This window comes from Nilaparvata lugens, chromosome 5, assembly GCF_014356525.2.
Source record: "Nilaparvata lugens isolate BPH chromosome 5, ASM1435652v1, whole genome shotgun sequence".
Classification (NCBI taxonomy): domain Eukaryota; kingdom Metazoa; phylum Arthropoda; class Insecta; order Hemiptera; family Delphacidae; genus Nilaparvata; species Nilaparvata lugens.
The window spans coordinates 19,632,438-19,650,000 of NC_052508.1; the positions used below are offsets into that span (position 1 = coordinate 19,632,438).

Sequence of the window (17,563 nt, forward strand, 5' to 3'; positions counted from 1 at the left end):
AGAGATGGAAAACTCATTTCAATCGATTGTATCTATTACCTAAGAATAGAATAGAAAAAACTATAATAGATTTTTTTATAACGTGGTGGAGTTTGGATAACCCCCCCCCCCTGTGTACATTCCTGTATCAGGTTCAAAAAAGAAAGATTGCTTCTTGTTATGAAAATATCAGATATATTCATCATAACCCATATTTTGTGGTTGTCATGAATAATGCCAAAGTCATGAAGAATTGAACATGTGTATATGAATTATTTGTTTATGAATATTGATATTTCTTTGAACTTATCATTTTTGATTAGTTAGATTTCATGCCTTATACAATTTTCATGGTAATTTCCGGTTCTTCTGTGTCTACTTGATCTACAAAATTGAGGAAAACTAGTTTCCTTCTTCTGTCAGTAATATTATGGATGTGAATAGATTATGGATTCTATCTATTCTAAAATAAAGCTGAAAACCAGCTTATTAGTCTTATTTCATTAAGAATTCTAAGATCCAAATTGAAATATTGAACTTCTTCATCAAATCTCCATCCTTCCAAAAGATGATAGCCATAATCCATGATAACACTTCTTTTTGAGTATATCAAGTTGAAAAGCGATATATTTTTATAAAGAACAGGATCATTATCTGTGCTAGCGCCTGCTTTTTCTTTCGAATATTGTTATGTTTTTTATCTCTATAAATGAAAATGAATGAGAGAGACATGATTAATTTTTGTTGGAAAAAACTAGTTTGTTACATTTTTTAAATGCTCGAATAAATTGCATGTCTTTTGTTGGATGGATATACTTGTGCTTTACAAGTTCGCTCCATTGGAGTTACTATTAGGAAAAAGGATTTGAAAATTTGGTGAATTTATTAGAAACTTTGTAGGATTTATGGCAACTTTGTCTCAAATTACCATTACCGGCTGCGTTTCAATTACCATCTTCTCCGATCACAAGAATTCACGAAACGTTGATGGTATTTAAATTAGAAAAAACGGGGAGAAGAAAGTTTTTTTATTTTTTTTTTGTTCACATAATATTATTTCTGGAGAATTCCTGATAATAATAACAGGAACAGAAGTAAGAAGAAATATGTCTTCTTAATGTTCAGCATAATAAGTACAAAATGATTGAACTAAAACTGAATCCTTTGTATTTTTGTAGTGCTGTGTTTGATTTGTGCACTGCAGTGCCATCTAGTAGTGATTGTATATACTACTTGAAAATCTTACTTCTGTGATATAGTAAGTACACGACGAGAAGATCCCTGTCGTTCATTGATAACAATTATCTTCAAACTGCAACCAGGGATTCTCTCGCGGGGAACTAACTATAGTCCAGTATACTGTGAAACTGAATAATTCCTTAAATTTTCTTTTTATATTTTTACTATAGACTGAATACTATAGTCTATATTCATAGACTGAATCAAGCACATATTATTTTGTTCAAGAGCTGCTTATTTTTTGCACTTTGCTCATTTTTCAGATTTTTTCGTTCGATCATCTTCAATTTTATTTCCAATTATCCAATCGGGAATCTCGATTACCACAGTTTGCAGCTCAGCAAGGGGGATTAACTTGATACATGCAATTTTTTTAAATTAGCTAGTTTATCATAATCTGTCAATTGCTGGCACTCCTTCATTAATTTATCACGGAGAAATGAATGATTCATATTGGCAGTACACAGTATAATTATATTCAGGTACAGATTTCCAGTATAGGGAAACGATTCATTGACGTTCTTCGGTAATCTTGTACGTTTTCAATGCGCTTTTTCCTATCCAATATTTGTTTGTTTGTATTTTCACTCCATTTTATATCATGGTACCTACACCGTAACTAATACGTTTAATCAGTATTGCTCCATTTCGTTAGATTTTTGACTTCGGCTAAATGTAATAAAAAAATAAATGTAGGCTATTCTAATTAGATATAATAGTTGCGCGTAGCCACTCACCCTCCACTTCAAATGGCATAAATTGATAATGATGCTTCTTCAGAGAATAACAGTAAAAAATTCAATAGTACGATAATGATTCGAACAGTTTCAATTTTTAGTAAATTGTAAAAAGTCATTGATGAGAAAATAAAAAGGAAAACATGCTTCATTACAATATTTTTTAATCTACAGCTGTTGATACACTCCTCTTCAGCAGCCTTCTGCAGAGAAATCAAACAACCGGTATGCAAGAACGTGTACGTTGCTATAATTTTGAAAAAGATGACAAATCGTAAATCATTCCCCAAATTTAATTTAATCAAGCTTGCATCGATTCAAAATGTACCAGAAAAAAATATTTTTTTAAAGGTTAATATGATTTTTTATTAGGATATTAATCATCCGTACTACCATACTCAAGTTTTTGTGCACAGAACCGTATGCATTAGAGTGAATAATAATTATGTAAAGCAATTACCTTCAAAGTAATTAAAGAATTACCTTTACAACAGAAATGACCATGTGCAACTATTGAGTGAGTCACTTGCAAAGTTGACAACGTTTTCGCAGAAGAAAGTGGTGAACGAGTTTCAAATTTCTTCTGGATGGAAAAGTACCCAGTATCCCTGAGCTGAACTCGAGAATAACAGGTTACTATGGGAGAGCAACTGGTACTTGCTCCAACAATCCCTATCCCACTCATCTGCCTGCCCTGCCAACGGTCACTGAGTGACGGAAACCTACTCCTGGGCACGCATTACGGATTTACCAACCGGTTCAACTATTACCTCCATTTTTTGCGAAAATAGTGACTAGGTGTAGAGTGCATTTTAGACGTCGTCTAGCTTTCGGCTAGCGTGACTACAGTAGTTCCATTTCTCTCGACATTTTCTTCCAAGAAAATTTTGCGAACTATCCATTGAATGGCACAGACTGAACAACTAGAATTTCTAGTCTCTCTTGAAGGACTAGAGAGAAAAGGTACTCATGAATCTGGAGTTGGAAAATACTCAATAATCACTCTGGACTGGACTGATCACCATGTAGTAGTGTAATCTAGTAGACCTATATAGTAGATAAAGCAATTTCTCACAATATAACAGATGTAATCAAAGCTATAATCAAAATTCGATTAAGAGTCATTATGGAATTGACCTACCATAATCAGAATAATGAATTGAGCTTTGAAATGGAGCAGTATCATAGATGAAATTTTAATAAATAAAATCTCATGAAATTTTAGGGTTATTTCCACGTTACTCCTTGTCTTGTGCTTGGGTAGTGCGAGAAATGATTGTGAGATATTGCTGAGATGATAGTTATATTGCGATGACCATTGGAGAATTAAACGCCTCGCCACTGCTTTCATCGGTCATTTTTTTGGAAATCTCCCATTGATATAAGGTGTATAATATAAGGTATATAATATATACCTATGTACCTAATGTACCTATTTACCCAATAAATATGATAATTCCTAGAGAAATAGCACCGATTTATACCTTAGATAAATCATACACTATACAGCCTATATAAAGCATTTCCTGGATTCTATGTTTTGATTATACAGTGCTTTTTATTTACGGGATTAAATACTGTTATTCTTTAATTTTTATCTTTAAAAAATCTTATAGAAAAGAGAATTAAGGCTTACAAAAATCTAATTTTTGTAAACCTTAATTCTCGAACTTTAATTCTTGAACCTAGTAACCTACAACACCATGAAAATCCTAGTTTTGGGATGGGTTATCGCTGATTATCTTAGGCGCTATATTTGCTTTATTTCTCATTTGGGATAATCCTGTACTAAGCAGATTATCCAAACACTTACACTGGACACGTGACATCAGCAGAGTGTCCAAAATGGGAGAGAAAATGCTAGAGCTAATTCTGAATTAGTCTGACAATTAGTATTCTTCACCATAAAACTTGGAGATCCACAACAAAAACTCTAGCAAATTTGTCTTAGCGTGCAAAATGTGATTATTTACTTAATTACGAATGACCACTTTTACTGGCAGTTCAGGTCTGGAATATTCCATCTCCTTCAGGAATTGAGAATGTAATCAAGCCTGAGGCTTTTCTGGATGACCATTGACTAGTGAGTGGCTGGAATACCCAAGAACAACTTGGGAACAATACAAAGTAGGTTAATTCATGGACAACTGCTCTCTCGCTCACGCTCTCTCTCACACATATGGTCTATCATATGTGACTCATATTTTCTCTCCTTGTCGTAAGTTCAAATCACTTCCACTCTATATTCTCCTCTCTCATTCTTTTCCTTCTTCATCACTAGCTTATGAACTAGTTCGTTTTCTCTACTTTTCATTTCCTCTTTGTCATGCTACTCTCTTCAATCTATCTATCTTGCACTTCATAATAATAATAAACATTGTCAGGTTGATAAAGTTTGCAGACGGCATGAATCATCTACGTACACATTCAATGTAGTTTTTCAAGTATCTTTCCATATAGAATTTCGAAACATCAATAAGTGAAAATTGTTCAACATTAACAAGTCATCATGGAATTCCTCAAAATCACTTTTAATTCTCTATCACATGATTATTATAAACTTGATCCCGGATTTATCTATGAAATTCATAGACCCAATATTGGATAGTGATATTATCAAATTATTCTACCAAGAAAAACGTTTACTCCAAGGTACCTCCAGTCTACCTACTTTCATATCAGTACTGTAGTTTGAAAAATCTACAGAAAAATTAAGTAAGGTAGGCAATGTTTATAGACTATAAGTTAGGTGGTTCCCAATGCATAAAGGCGCTTTTCAGTTTATACAAAAATTGGATCTCAATTAATACAAAAATTGAATTTCTATTAATTAAAAATGTTTTTAACAAAAATTTTTAACTTGTCCAGTTATCTCTATCCAGGGGATCCAGGTTGATGCTGTATTGGCTGCTGAAAAATTAAACCTGCAATATTGAGATAAATATCATCATAAGGGTTACTACAATAACATGAGAAGACAAAAGTTATTTGAAAAATGAATGCATTAAAAATCATAATTGAAAAATTGGTTCGTTATACCTTTTCTTATAGAAGTCATTGCTTCAACACATTTAAATTTTTCTGATTCAACTGTTAATAATAATTTGTTTTAATGAATAAAGCTTGTTTGATTAAAATTGAATCAGGCCTCTATCCTGTTCAATTGTGAATTATTGCAGCTTAAAGTGCAAACTCTGATAAAGATGCATACGGTATTATTAAAAAAAAAAAAAAAAAACATTTTTGACACTTCATTCAACGACGATCAATTATTAATTTTTAAAAGAGCGACATAAATAGATTGATGATATCATTATTCTCTGTTATTGATAAGCAATATTTCATTTAATCGTAGGATAAAAGTTTTTGAAAAATCTAATAATGACACAACATACGTAAGCTCAAACTAGTTCAAAACGTAGACTACATTTCACTTGTATCAAAATGATTCATATGCATAAAAAAATTTAAAAAAATAGGATGACACTATGTCTGATAGGAGGATACTTGAATGATTATCCATTTCAGAGCATTTAGAGAGAGAGAGAGAGTGAGAGAGAGAGTGAGAGGGAGAGAGAGAGAGAGAGAGAGAGAGAAAGGAGGGGATAATGAGAACGATGAGTGACAGAAAAGGTGAGAAGGATGGAATGACATGTTTTTAGGATGTACAACAAGGACCAAAGATGTGAGATGTATGACTCAATGAGAGAGATAAATAACAGGGCAAGATAAATAACAATATACTAGACTATGAAATATATATTTCACTTTAATATACGTGTACGATACAAGAATGTCATTATAAACAGAGGAAAGGTTTCATTAAAAAAAAAAAAAAAAAAACAGAAATTCGGTTCTTATCATAAGCTTGAACAGCTATAACAATATCGTCAGCAGTGACACATACTTAATAGAGAATAGAGATTGTAGCGTATTTTTATAAATAAATGTGAATTACAGGAGAATTTTCCCTGACAACTGAGCGTTTATAAACATTATTTTTATCCAGCTTAGAATTTTGATAAGAAATTTGATATCAAACACCGTTCTCAGAGTATTTATTTGGCAAGGATTTTTGTTGATGATGCGGGACAGGTGAAAAGTTCAATTGCTATTAAACAGGGGTTTCTTCAATTGAAATACTATTATATTTTATTAGATAAAGAATGAGAATTATAAAAATAAATTAGAAATAATTAAATTCTATGTGACTCATACTCCAAAGATTCAGTAGGTATGGATGCTGGTCAATAATGTAACTGGCAACAAGAGATATTGGAGAGACTTCGAAAATATTATTGTCAATGCCAATTTCAGTGCCAATGTAGGCCTACAATAAATGTCTGTCCATCAGAAAATGACTTACTAGAATAAAAGATGATCCGGTTCATTTTTTGAGACTTCCATTCTGGATACTAACTCCCTGATTTAGAGTTATGCAATATTTCAAATTATGGATCTACAATGATATTTCAAAATATAACTCTTAATAATTTGAAATACTTGAAATTGTGCAGGTTTAACTATATTGCTTGTGGAATATAATAAAAAGGAAATAGTTTTCTATATGCTCGAAGGCTAGTGAATAAAATTCAATCAAATATGGTATCACAATTAATACCTATATTCGTTTAAAAATATATTTTCTATTGATTATTCAATAATTATTATCAATTTTAGATCATCTATTGTTATTTCCTCTCAACTTTACTTTTGATATTCCATTTGGACAATAATAAGAATTGGTTATTTGAATGGAAATTATAGCATACATTGTCTATTTATGTCGCAAATGTACATTCCAAAAGGCTTATTCCAAAATAGTAATTATTAATAAAATAAAATCCCAATTAAATGTTTCAAATCACCCCGAAGACTTCTGCTACTGCAAATATTGACAACAGGGTTAACAGCCAGATAGAATTTCAATGAGCGCTACCATCCAAAAATTATTTGCTGCCACGGGAATCGAACCCGATACCTCCTAATTGCTAGTCACGAATGCTCACCCTTACACTAAACTGAGAAGTCTTCGGGGTGATTTATAGCATTTGATTAGGATTTTTGTGTATCAATAATTACTCATTAATTGACAATTGAACAAATGCAATTTCTAATTTATTCCTATCTTTTAAAATAATAAATAATAATAATGTGTTCTCTCCTTCTTTTTATTAATGTTATATTGAATGAAATATTCAATTCAATTGAAACATGATGGATATTCCGTATACGAAGGCAATAAAAAAATTGTTATGAATTAGATATTGTCAATTGCAACGGATTAATCACTCTACTATTGCATAATAGAAGAAATAGATTAAATATGTTTATAATCATTGATGAATGGATCCCTTCACTGGTATAGTTTCGAGAAAATATGTGAAAGCTAATAAGCTACATATATGACTCGCTTTCATTTTATTGAGGAAATTCGTTATTTGTGTTTTTCAGATCCCGGCTCCAAAATGCCAATTACAGCAGCAGCAGCAGCAGTTGCCGAAAACACCAATCGCAGTGCCTAAAAAGAAGAGCGTTTGCTCAGTGCTGGCTGCAGCAATCGACTCTAAAACCCGCAACAGCATGTGTCCCAATGACAGCGCTCCCTCGCTGCAGCCCTTGTTACCACAAAGGTATATAAAACTATTTAAACATATAACTGGTTATACAGTTACTTCAAATAAAACTGAATGCATTCAGATTATCCTGAATGGATGGCCTCCTACTAATTCATACCAGTGTTAATTGATATTTAGTGTAACATATAATACTATCACTATTTTCATTTTTTTTCATTTATTTATTGTCACATTACATCAATTTTTGAGTAACACTCATTTGACTGGTGACATGTCAATACTAGAACAAAATTATATTTAAAAGACTTAGTTCTAACTTCTTGAAAGTAAAATAAATACACTCTATGATGTATCTCATCAAATTCACATGGAAATGAAAGTCACAAAAAGTTAAGTTACACTCTACAGCCCCTTTTCACAAATTAAAATTCGGCAGCAGAGTATAGGGCTTTCTCTACTAGCATTTTTCTGACTGTTAGTTTGAATTTGTTTATTGAATCTAGATTTCTGATGGCTGCAGGTAATTTATTAAAATAACTTATTCCTGAATATGCTCCTTCCAAGTAAAACTCTGATCTATTATAAGTCCCAGGAATTTTGTTGAAGAGGACACTCTAACACTGTCTTCAATTATTGGAAGATGTACTCTGATCACTGCTATTAAAAAAGTATATATTTTATGATTTCGAAAGAAATGATATTTATAATGAAAACACTGAGATGACAACATCCCAGTATTTTTATTATGGATAGATATCACAACATCTCACCATCAACAGTATCTGAAGAAATATGTTATATATTCGATACTCCCACTTGCGGTCATGCTCGAAAGAGCTTGCATTATGTGTAATGCTCCTTTTTATAATATTGCAATAAATCCTATTATATTAATGCGACAATTTATAGACACCTATGGAGTATGCGCTTTAATGAATTTGAAGTGATGGGATTGAACGTTCTGGAACTAAACTGAACAGCGAAGAAATAATGCTACACTTAGTAGGACTCATAGAAATTGCAAAAAACTTACTAATAATTTGTAATATAAGATTTACAATTTATTCAGAAATGATTTTTTTAATGAAAACATTTGAAAGATGCATGAAAGTAGATAATTACACTTTCATCAGAATTATAATATGGCATCTCCAAAAATCATAGAAAAATAATTATACTGATATAGATGAGAGTATAAATTCGAATTTCAATCAATTTTTGTTCTTGTCTTGATGATAACGAACTTCTACTTCCTCGGTGTCTTACGCAGAAATTAATAATAGAGCAAATGATATTTCAATTAGAAAAAGTTGACTAGGTGCAGTACAAATAATTTCAAACTTGATCTCATTCAATATTTTCCATGATTTAGGGAAATTAATTCACATGTTCCCTGATGATTAGATTGTCAATAGATTAGATTATAAAGTATATCTAACGATGTGATTATTGTAATAGGACTTAGGACTCGCTATTCGATTCAGAGTTCAGATAATAAAGTGCATGATATCTGACGGTGTGATTTATTTTAAGATGGGACTCGCTATTCGACAGCGAAGCGGGGAGCGACGTTACCTTCCTGGTGGGGCCACACCCCGAGACATGGCGCTTCCCCGGCCACCGGGCCATCCTCTCTGACGCCAACCCCGTCTTCCGGCGATGCTCAACGGACCCCTGGCCGACTCCGGTCCCACCGTCGCCATTCACGATGTTGATGGACGTGCCTTCGATCATTTGTTGAGGTCAGACATTCTCGACATTCCTCACTTTTTCAACCTTCAATTTGGAACTAGTCAAAACACACAACGCCGAGCGCCGCTTGCTTTGTTCAAATTCTTCATCACCTTTCATTCAATAGTCTAATAATAAACTTGTAGCAATACCGGTAGCCTATATGAATGGGAGATCTTATTAGAAATTGCAGTTGACCAACTGCTGGAATAATAATTAATTCGAATATCCAATGGCAGCTATATACATAGAACTAAGGACAAATGCATTTTTTGGGAGAAATCCTGTATGCTTCCAAGTTTCCATAGGTAGATAAATAAATTTGCATGAATCGTATCTTAGAAGTGCAGTGCGCTTTCACTGGAGTAATGACTGGTTTCGATTGCAGGTTTTTGTACAGAGAAGACGTGCACCTGCAATCAGTATCGACTGCACTGGCGACTCTGTACGCGGCGCACAAGTACCTGTGCGCAGGTCTGATGCGCACCTGCATCACCTACCTGGACGACCACCTGACGGCGGCAACGGTGCTGCAGATCTACCAGCACATCCGCATGTATTGCGACGTGCACCCGGCGCGCCGGAAACCTGAGGAGAAGTGGGAGGCGTCGGCGCCCCCCCTCGACGACAACATCCACATGATGACCTGTCTCTGCTCCGACCTGCACCACAACTGCCTGCAGTTCATCGACGCCCACGCCGACAAGGTGCTGGCCGAGGAGAGTGTGGAGGACGTGACACTGGAAGCACTCAGGGAGATCAGTCAGAGGGACTCGCTGATGCTCTCCTCGGAGGCGGTGCTGTTCTCGGCTCTGGAGCGCTGGTGCAACCGCGAGTGCAAGCGGTGCCAGCTTGAGCTGTCGGCTGAGAATCGGCGATCGGTACTCGGAGAGGAGCTGCTCTTCTCCGTCAGATACCTGCTGATGACGTCACAGCAATTCCTGTCTGGCCCAATGCAGAGCGGTCTGCTCGACCAATACGAGACGACCGTCCTGCTCGGCCACATCCTCAACTCTCCCGTCTCGGCCAGTGCGCAGACTCTCACTCAGTCGGTCCTCGACCACCTCAAGCGGTCCCGCCGGCTGTCATGTGATGCTCCCATCGTGCTTAGCGACAGGTCTGCTCTGGCACTCAAAACAAACCTCAAAACTAACAAAAAGAATTCTAAAACAAAAAAGAAAAGCAAACAGAAAAAGCAGAAAGAGACTGATGGTTCCCCTAAAAAGAAATGCACCAGCTCGTGCTTTTTCGAGTATGTTATTGGGGCCCTAGCTTGCCTATTCGATTGACTCCCACCTAAATCATCAATTATTATCATACTAGACTGTGTTAGCTTCAAGCCGCCGCATCTACTCTCAAACGTAATATTTACAATGAGCTAATAAGCTACATATATGACTCGCTTTTATTTTATTGAGGGAATTCGTTATTTGTGTTTTTCAGATCCCGGCTCCAAAATGCCAATTACAGCAGCAGCAGCAGCAGTTGCCGAAAACACCAATCGCAGTGCCTAAAAAGAAGAGCGTTTGCTCAGTGCTGGCTGCAGCAATCGACTCTAAAACCCGCAACAGCATGTGTCCCAATGACAGCGCTCCCTCGCTGCAGCCCTTGTTACCACAAAGGTATATAAAACTATTTAAACATATAACTGGTTATACAGTTACTTCAAATAAAACTGAATGCATTCAGATTATCCTGAATGGATGGCCTCCTACTAATTCATACCAGTGTTAATTGATATTTAGTGTAACATATAACACTATCACTATTTTAATTTTTTTCATTTATTTATTGTCACATTACATCAATTTTTGAGTAACACTCATTTGACTGGTGACATGTCAATACTAGAACAAAATTATATTTAAAAGACTTAGTTCTAACTTCTTGAAAGTAAAATAAATACACTCTTTGATGTATCTCATCAAATTCACATGGAAATGAAAGTCAAAAAAAGTTAAGTTACACTCTACAGCCCCTTTTCACAAATTAAAATTCGGCAGCAGAGTATAGGGCTTTCTCTACTAGCATTTTTCTGACTGTTAGTTTGAATTTGTTTATTGAATCTAGATTTCTGATGGCTGCAGGTAATTTATTAAAATAACTTATTCCTGAATATGCTCCTTCCAAGTAAAACTCTGATCTATTATAAGTCCCAGGAATTTTGTTGAAGAGGACACTCTAACACTGTCTTCAATTATTGGAAGATGTACTCTGATCACTGCTATTAAAAAAGTATATATTTTATGATTTCGAAAGAAATGATATTTATAATGAAAACACTGAGATGACAACATCCCAGTATTTTTATTATGGATAGATATCACAACATCTCACCAACAACAGTATCTGAAGAAATATGTTGTATATTCGATACTCCCATATGCGGTCATGCTCGAAAGAGCTTGCATTATGTGTAATGCTCCTTTTTATAATATTGCAATAAATCCTATTATATTAATGTGACAATTTATAAACACCTATGGAGTGTGCGCTTTAATGTATTTGAAGTGATGGGATTGAACGTTCTGGAACTAAACTGAACAGCGAAGAAATAATGCTACACTTAGTAGGACTCATAGAAATTGCAAAAAACTTACTAACAATTTGTAATATAAGATTTACAATTTATTCAGAAATGATTTTTTTAATGAAAACATTTGAAAGATGCATGAAAGTAGATAATTACACTTTCATCAGAATTATAATATGGCATCTCCAAAAATCATAGAAAAATAAATTATACTGATATAGATGAGAGTATAAATTCGAATTTCAATCAATTTTTGTTCTTGTCTTGATGATAACGAACTTCTACTTCCTCGGTGTCTTACGCAGAAATTAATAATAGAGCAAATGATATTTCAATTAGAAAAAGTTGACTAGGTGCAGTACAAATAATTTCAAACTTGATCTCATTCAATATTTTCCATGATTTAGGGAAATTAATTCACATGTTCCCTGATGATTAGATTGTCAATAGATTAGATTATAAAGTATATCTAACGATGTGATTATTGTGATAGGACTTAGGACTCGCTATTCGATTCAGAGTTCAGATAATAAAGTGCATGATATCTGACGGTGTGATTTATTTTAAGATGGGACTCGCTATTCGACAGCGAAGCGGGGAGCGACGTTACCTTCCTGGTGGGGCCACACCCCGAGACATGGCGCTTCCCCGGCCACCGGGCCATCCTCTCTGACGCCAACCCCGTCTTCCGGGCGATGCTCAACGGACCCCTGGCCGACTCCGGTCCCACCGTCGCCATTCACGATGTTGATGGACGTGCCTTCGATCATTTGTTGAGGTCAGACATTCTCGACATTCCTCACTTTTTCAACCTTCAATTTGGAACTAGTCAAAACACACAACGCCGAGCGCCGCTTGCTTTGTTCGAATTCTTCATCACCTTTCATTCAATAGTCTAATAATAAACTTGTAGCAATACCGGTAGCCTATATGAATGGGAGATCTTATTAGAAATTGCAGTTGACCAACTGCTGGAATAATAATTAATTCGAATATCCAATGACAGCTATATACATAGAACTAAGGACAAATGCATTTTTTGGGAGAAATCCTGTATGCTTCCAAGTTTCCATAGGTAGATAAATAAATTAGCATGAATCGTATCTTAGAAGTGCAGTGCGCTTTCACTGGAGTAATGACTGGTTTCGATTGCAGGTTTTTGTACAGAGAAGACGTGCACCTGCAATCAGTATCGACTGCACTGGCGACTCTGTACGCGGCGCACAAGTACCTGTGCGCAGGTCTGATGCGCACCTGCATCACCTACCTGGACGACCACCTGACGGCGGCAACGGTGCTGCAGATCTACCAGCACATCCGCATGTATTGCGACGTGCACCCGGCGCGCCGGAAACCTGAGGAGAAGTGGGAGGCGTCGGCGCCCCCCCTCGACGACAACATCCACATGATGACCTGTCTCTGCTCCGACCTGCACCACAACTGCCTGCAGTTCATCGACGCCCACGCCGACAAGGTGCTGGCCGAGGAGAGTGTGGAGGACGTGACACTGGAAGCACTCAGGGAGATCAGTCAGAGGGACTCGCTGATGCTCTCCTCGGAGGCGGTGCTGTTCTCGGCTCTGGAGCGCTGGTGCAACCGCGAGTGCAAGCGGTGCCAGCTTGAGCTGTCGGCTGAGAATCGGCGATCGGTACTCGGAGAGGAGCTGCTCTTCTCCGTCAGATACCTGCTGATGACGTCACAGCAATTCCTGTCTGGCCCAATGCAGAGCGGTCTGCTCGACCAATACGAGACGACCGTCCTGCTCGGCCACATCCTCAACTCTCCCGTCTCGGCCAGTGCGCAGACTCTCACTCAGTCGGTCCTCGACCACCTCAAGCGGTCCCGCCGGCTGTCATGTGATGCTCCCATCGTGCTTAGCGACAGGTCCGCTCTGGCACTCAAAACAAACCTCAAAACTAACAAAAAGAATTCTAAAACAAAAAAGAAAAGCAAACAGAAAAAGCAGAAAGAGACTGATGGTTCCCCTAAAAAGAAATGCACCAGCTCGTGCTTTTTCGAGTATGTTATTGGGGCCCTAGCTTGCCTATTCGATTGACTCCCACCTAAATCATCAATTATTATCATACTAGACTGTGTTAGCTTCAAGCCGCCGCATCTACTCTCAAACGTAATATTTACAATGAGATTTTTTATTCCTATTAGGGTAAATATTAGAGAATTCGTTTAGAATTATATTTTATTTTAATTTGTGGTTCCTAGGTTTGAAAATTTTTAGTTGCTGTAGCAAATTGTGATCCAAGTGGCAGCAATTCGTATTTCCAGTGGATTAATACAATTGTTGTATTGAGAGAATAGATTCCAACTGGGAAAGATAATGAATGAATTTATGAAAAGAAAGTCTACATTCGGTATGTCTTTGATAAGTTCAACCACAAAAGGAGGAGCCCGTCCTTTCGGGTAATATGTTCTTTCATTAGCGGTTAAACGGACTGCACTTCCTTCTTATTTATCTAGAACTGAAAATTTTGTATCTCATTGTGATTTTTAAATTTCTCAAGTTGGGAATTGCTATTTCTGTTTGCTTCTAAATACCCCCTCTAGAATAAAATAGTATAATATTTGAATCGACCAAAGCATTAAATACTTTTAGCTTCTAATGATAATTAGTTGATATCTATTGCATATACTAACTAACGAAACAAATTCTGACGAACTTGATTCACTTGGATACCATTAGTGCTTGTAGGATTTCTGGTAAAAACATTGTAATATTCTGAGCAAAGCCAATAATAAGAAATGCACAACTTAGACTAAAAAATATATATTATCAATTAGTTAATGCTTTTGAAACTATAATTAGTAGTGCCTTCCACAACTATAGCATTTTTTGAAAGTATTGTAATTGTTCAGCCAATAGTCAAATAGTTTAAGATAATACTACCCAGAGTGAGATGGAATAGTTTAAAATGAACATTCTATGATAATTGAACGGAATGTTGTCCTATATAGTAGGCCTATACAGAATTTTAAAATATTGTTTCAGATTTTAGAATGTTGTTGCAGATCGGAACCACTCGATGAATTTAAAATTTCAAATAACTTACTTTTCAAAATACAATTCTCTGACAAAAAAAAACAATAAATGACTATGGGTTGACAAAAATTAATCGTTAGCATTTCTATCGACTCAGGAAATTAATTTTATAGCAGAATGAAGAATATTAAGATATGAGACAAAACCAAAAGTATTTTATAAATGGATTTCCTTTAAGATCAATATTTCATTTTTCTCAATATTCATGATTTATTTCTGTCATCACTAAATTGTTTTTGGAACCGTGTTGTAAGAGACAGATGCTATTTATGAGAGGTATGAGTTTTCCATCTGGAGAGAACGCGGTGATATATAACTCTTCAAATGGCTTAGAATGTAATGTATTCTTAAAATATATTTTAAAAGCAAAACCTTGGTATGCATAGGTTTAAAAATGTTGTCAGTCAACTGTGCGTACAGCAGTATAAACAATCACTCGTTATTTTCTAAAGCAAGTGACATCAAATGACTCACTAAAGAAAACAGTTTGTTCTTGTTAATTGTTATAAATATTATAAAAGATTTTATTTCGGTGCTATCACCATTCGTTTTAAAACTTGTTGTAAATGTTGGTTCATAGAATGCTTAATCTGTATGGTAAAATTGATATATTATTCTTCAATCCATTATGATAATGTAATTATGAAATTTGTTGGTGACATCCAATTATCTATTTTCAACAAATTGAGCTATTTTTATAAATTTGGCAGTTCGCAGTTCATATTGGAAACAGTACTTTTGCCTTATTATATTACATAATAATATTATATTATTATATAATTATTACCTAAAAATTTGAAGAATTGCCAAATTGAATAATTTATTACACTACCGGTACTGAAATTTGTCTTCAAAAATATAGATTTGTTGATGTAGAAGTACTGCACCCTTAAAGCTTCAACCATAACATTGTTTTCGTATTTATGATTCAGTAATTGGTTGCCAATATCTTAGTATAATCTACTCTATTATTTTTGTAAAGAGAATTCGGTCTTAGCCATCCAATAACTTTATCAAATGGAATAAGATTGAAAACTATATTATGGCTGATCTAATCAAGAAGTTCTCAATCAGGTATGAAACCATGAATAATTACGTTTATATACGTAATTGGAAGAATAACATGGGATAAGACATTGATATCGTTTAGGAAATTATGGTTCGAAATTTGAGATGAAGCAAAAATTAGTTCATGAAATTGACTTGTGAAACATTTTCACAAATATGAAAGATATCGAAGAAGTCGTACTTTGTTTACTAAATCCACTTTGATATGGAATAGTATATCTTACCATAAATATTTGTTCGATAAAAAAGTGTCTCTTAAATAGAATTATTGGGGTTGTCGTACTGTAAGTATTGATTTATTTTACTGAAGGACGATTATGTGATAAGAATGATCAAGTAGGTAGTATATGAATAATGTATGTTATGTGTTATTCTAATTTGAGATTACCTGTATATAAACCAAAACCACTTTTGTTGTCAGTTAGGTTCCAGTATTTTTGAGCTTTACGATTGTATTAAAAAAATTCTTATTGAATTACTGATTAATTTCATTATCATCATCATAAATAGCATATTAATAGGATGTATTAATGAGCAAACCAAACAATTACGTTAGATATAGATGGTTCTTCTTACTTACAGTACTCAGTATTAATCAAGTTTGTAATCAATTACAATTTTTTACAAGTTTTCCAAATTGAGAAGTGGAGCTCACTGCTCATTGAGTACATGCCACTTCCATCAATGATTTTTTCGACTTTAATAATAACTTGATTCTGACACTGAAAAATTGAAATATAATAATCCTAAAATTACCATTAATATGTATGATCTATCTGAAAAAAATTACAAGTCATAAGTTTGAACTGTAGAGAGCTCATTCAAGAATGTAACAAATTCCAGTTACCACGAAATTTTTAACCAATCTTATTTAAGGTTTGCTTACTAAGGTTTAATAATGTCAACTACGGTACGAAGATACCAAAAACTTAGAAAAATAAATTTCATAAGAATTTCTTATTGAGTTCATTTAGAAAGTCAGAATGTGGGAATAAATTACAAATTTTCGAACATCAAAGCAAGAATCTCTCAATTTTCTTGAACAATTTGTCTAGTCATTACTTTTAAGTTATTTTTTATTTAGCTCGTATTGTTGGAAAAATCTTTGTCTAATTACATAGCGTTGTGTGTTTGTATTTTTCATACTCATTTTTTGAGAATAATGAAATTTATAGAACAAGTGATTTTTGTGATTGATGAGATTCGAAATACATATTGAATTCATTTTGAAATGTTTTGTTCTCTTTTGCCAACCTCAATCATTATACCAGATTTCATGAATCAAAGATGAAGATTCAACATTATAAATATCTTAGTTTTCAAGGAACCAAATCATCAAGAATTTGAAAGAAGAAGTAGAAGTTCCAGATCAAATGAAGTAAATACAAGATGAGTATCGTACAGAATCCATTGCAAGTTTAGGTACTGCATTTACATTTCAAAAGAATTAGAAATAATTTTCATCAGAGGTATGAGTAAATTTAAGTACTATTTCTCATAAACTGTTCATCAACTGTTTGCTAAATGTTTAAGAAACGGAAATAATATCACAAGGTGACAAACTCACAGCATGATTATGCTACTGTATTGAGAAATCTAAAGGATGCTTGAAGTCTAGTCATAATTTTTTTATATTAATGCA

General features: G+C 34.6%; 2 protein-coding genes across 2 annotated transcripts in view; both read left to right on the plus strand.

The window, feature by feature from the left end:
• Positions 1-17,152, plus strand: part of LOC111048127 (BTB/POZ domain-containing protein 3) — a 55,043-nt gene extending 37,891 nt beyond the window's left edge. Inside the window, 5 exon segments of the mRNA XM_039427864.1 lie at positions 7,410-7,588; positions 9,068-9,189; positions 9,192-9,276; positions 9,654-10,614; positions 13,915-17,152. Coding sequence (XP_039283798.1) covers positions 7,410-7,588; positions 9,068-9,189; positions 9,192-9,276; positions 9,654-10,554 — 1,287 coding nt within the window. The 3' untranslated portion in view covers positions 10,555-10,614; positions 13,915-17,152.
• LOC120351267 (BTB/POZ domain-containing protein 2-like) lies at positions 10,703-15,599 on the plus strand. Its single transcript, XM_039427865.1, has 3 exons — positions 10,703-10,887; positions 12,367-12,576; positions 12,954-15,599. Exons 1-3 carry the CDS (start codon positions 10,838-10,840, stop codon positions 13,852-13,854), a joined length of 1,161 nt encoding a protein of 386 aa, XP_039283799.1. The 5' UTR covers positions 10,703-10,837; the 3' UTR covers positions 13,855-15,599.
• Positions 17,153-17,563: the final 411 nt, after the last annotated feature.

Coding starts and splice junctions, on each gene's coding strand:
- LOC120351267 (XM_039427865.1), top strand. CDS start 10,838: ATGTGTCCCAATGACAGCGCTCCCTCGCTGCAGCCCTTGTTACCACAA. Junction 10,888..12,366: donor CAGCCCTTGTTACCACAAAG/GTATATAAAACT, acceptor ATTTATTTTAAG/ATGGGACTCGCTATTCGACA. Junction 12,577..12,953: donor GCCTTCGATCATTTGTTGAG/GTCAGACATTCT, acceptor TTTCGATTGCAG/GTTTTTGTACAGAGAAGACG.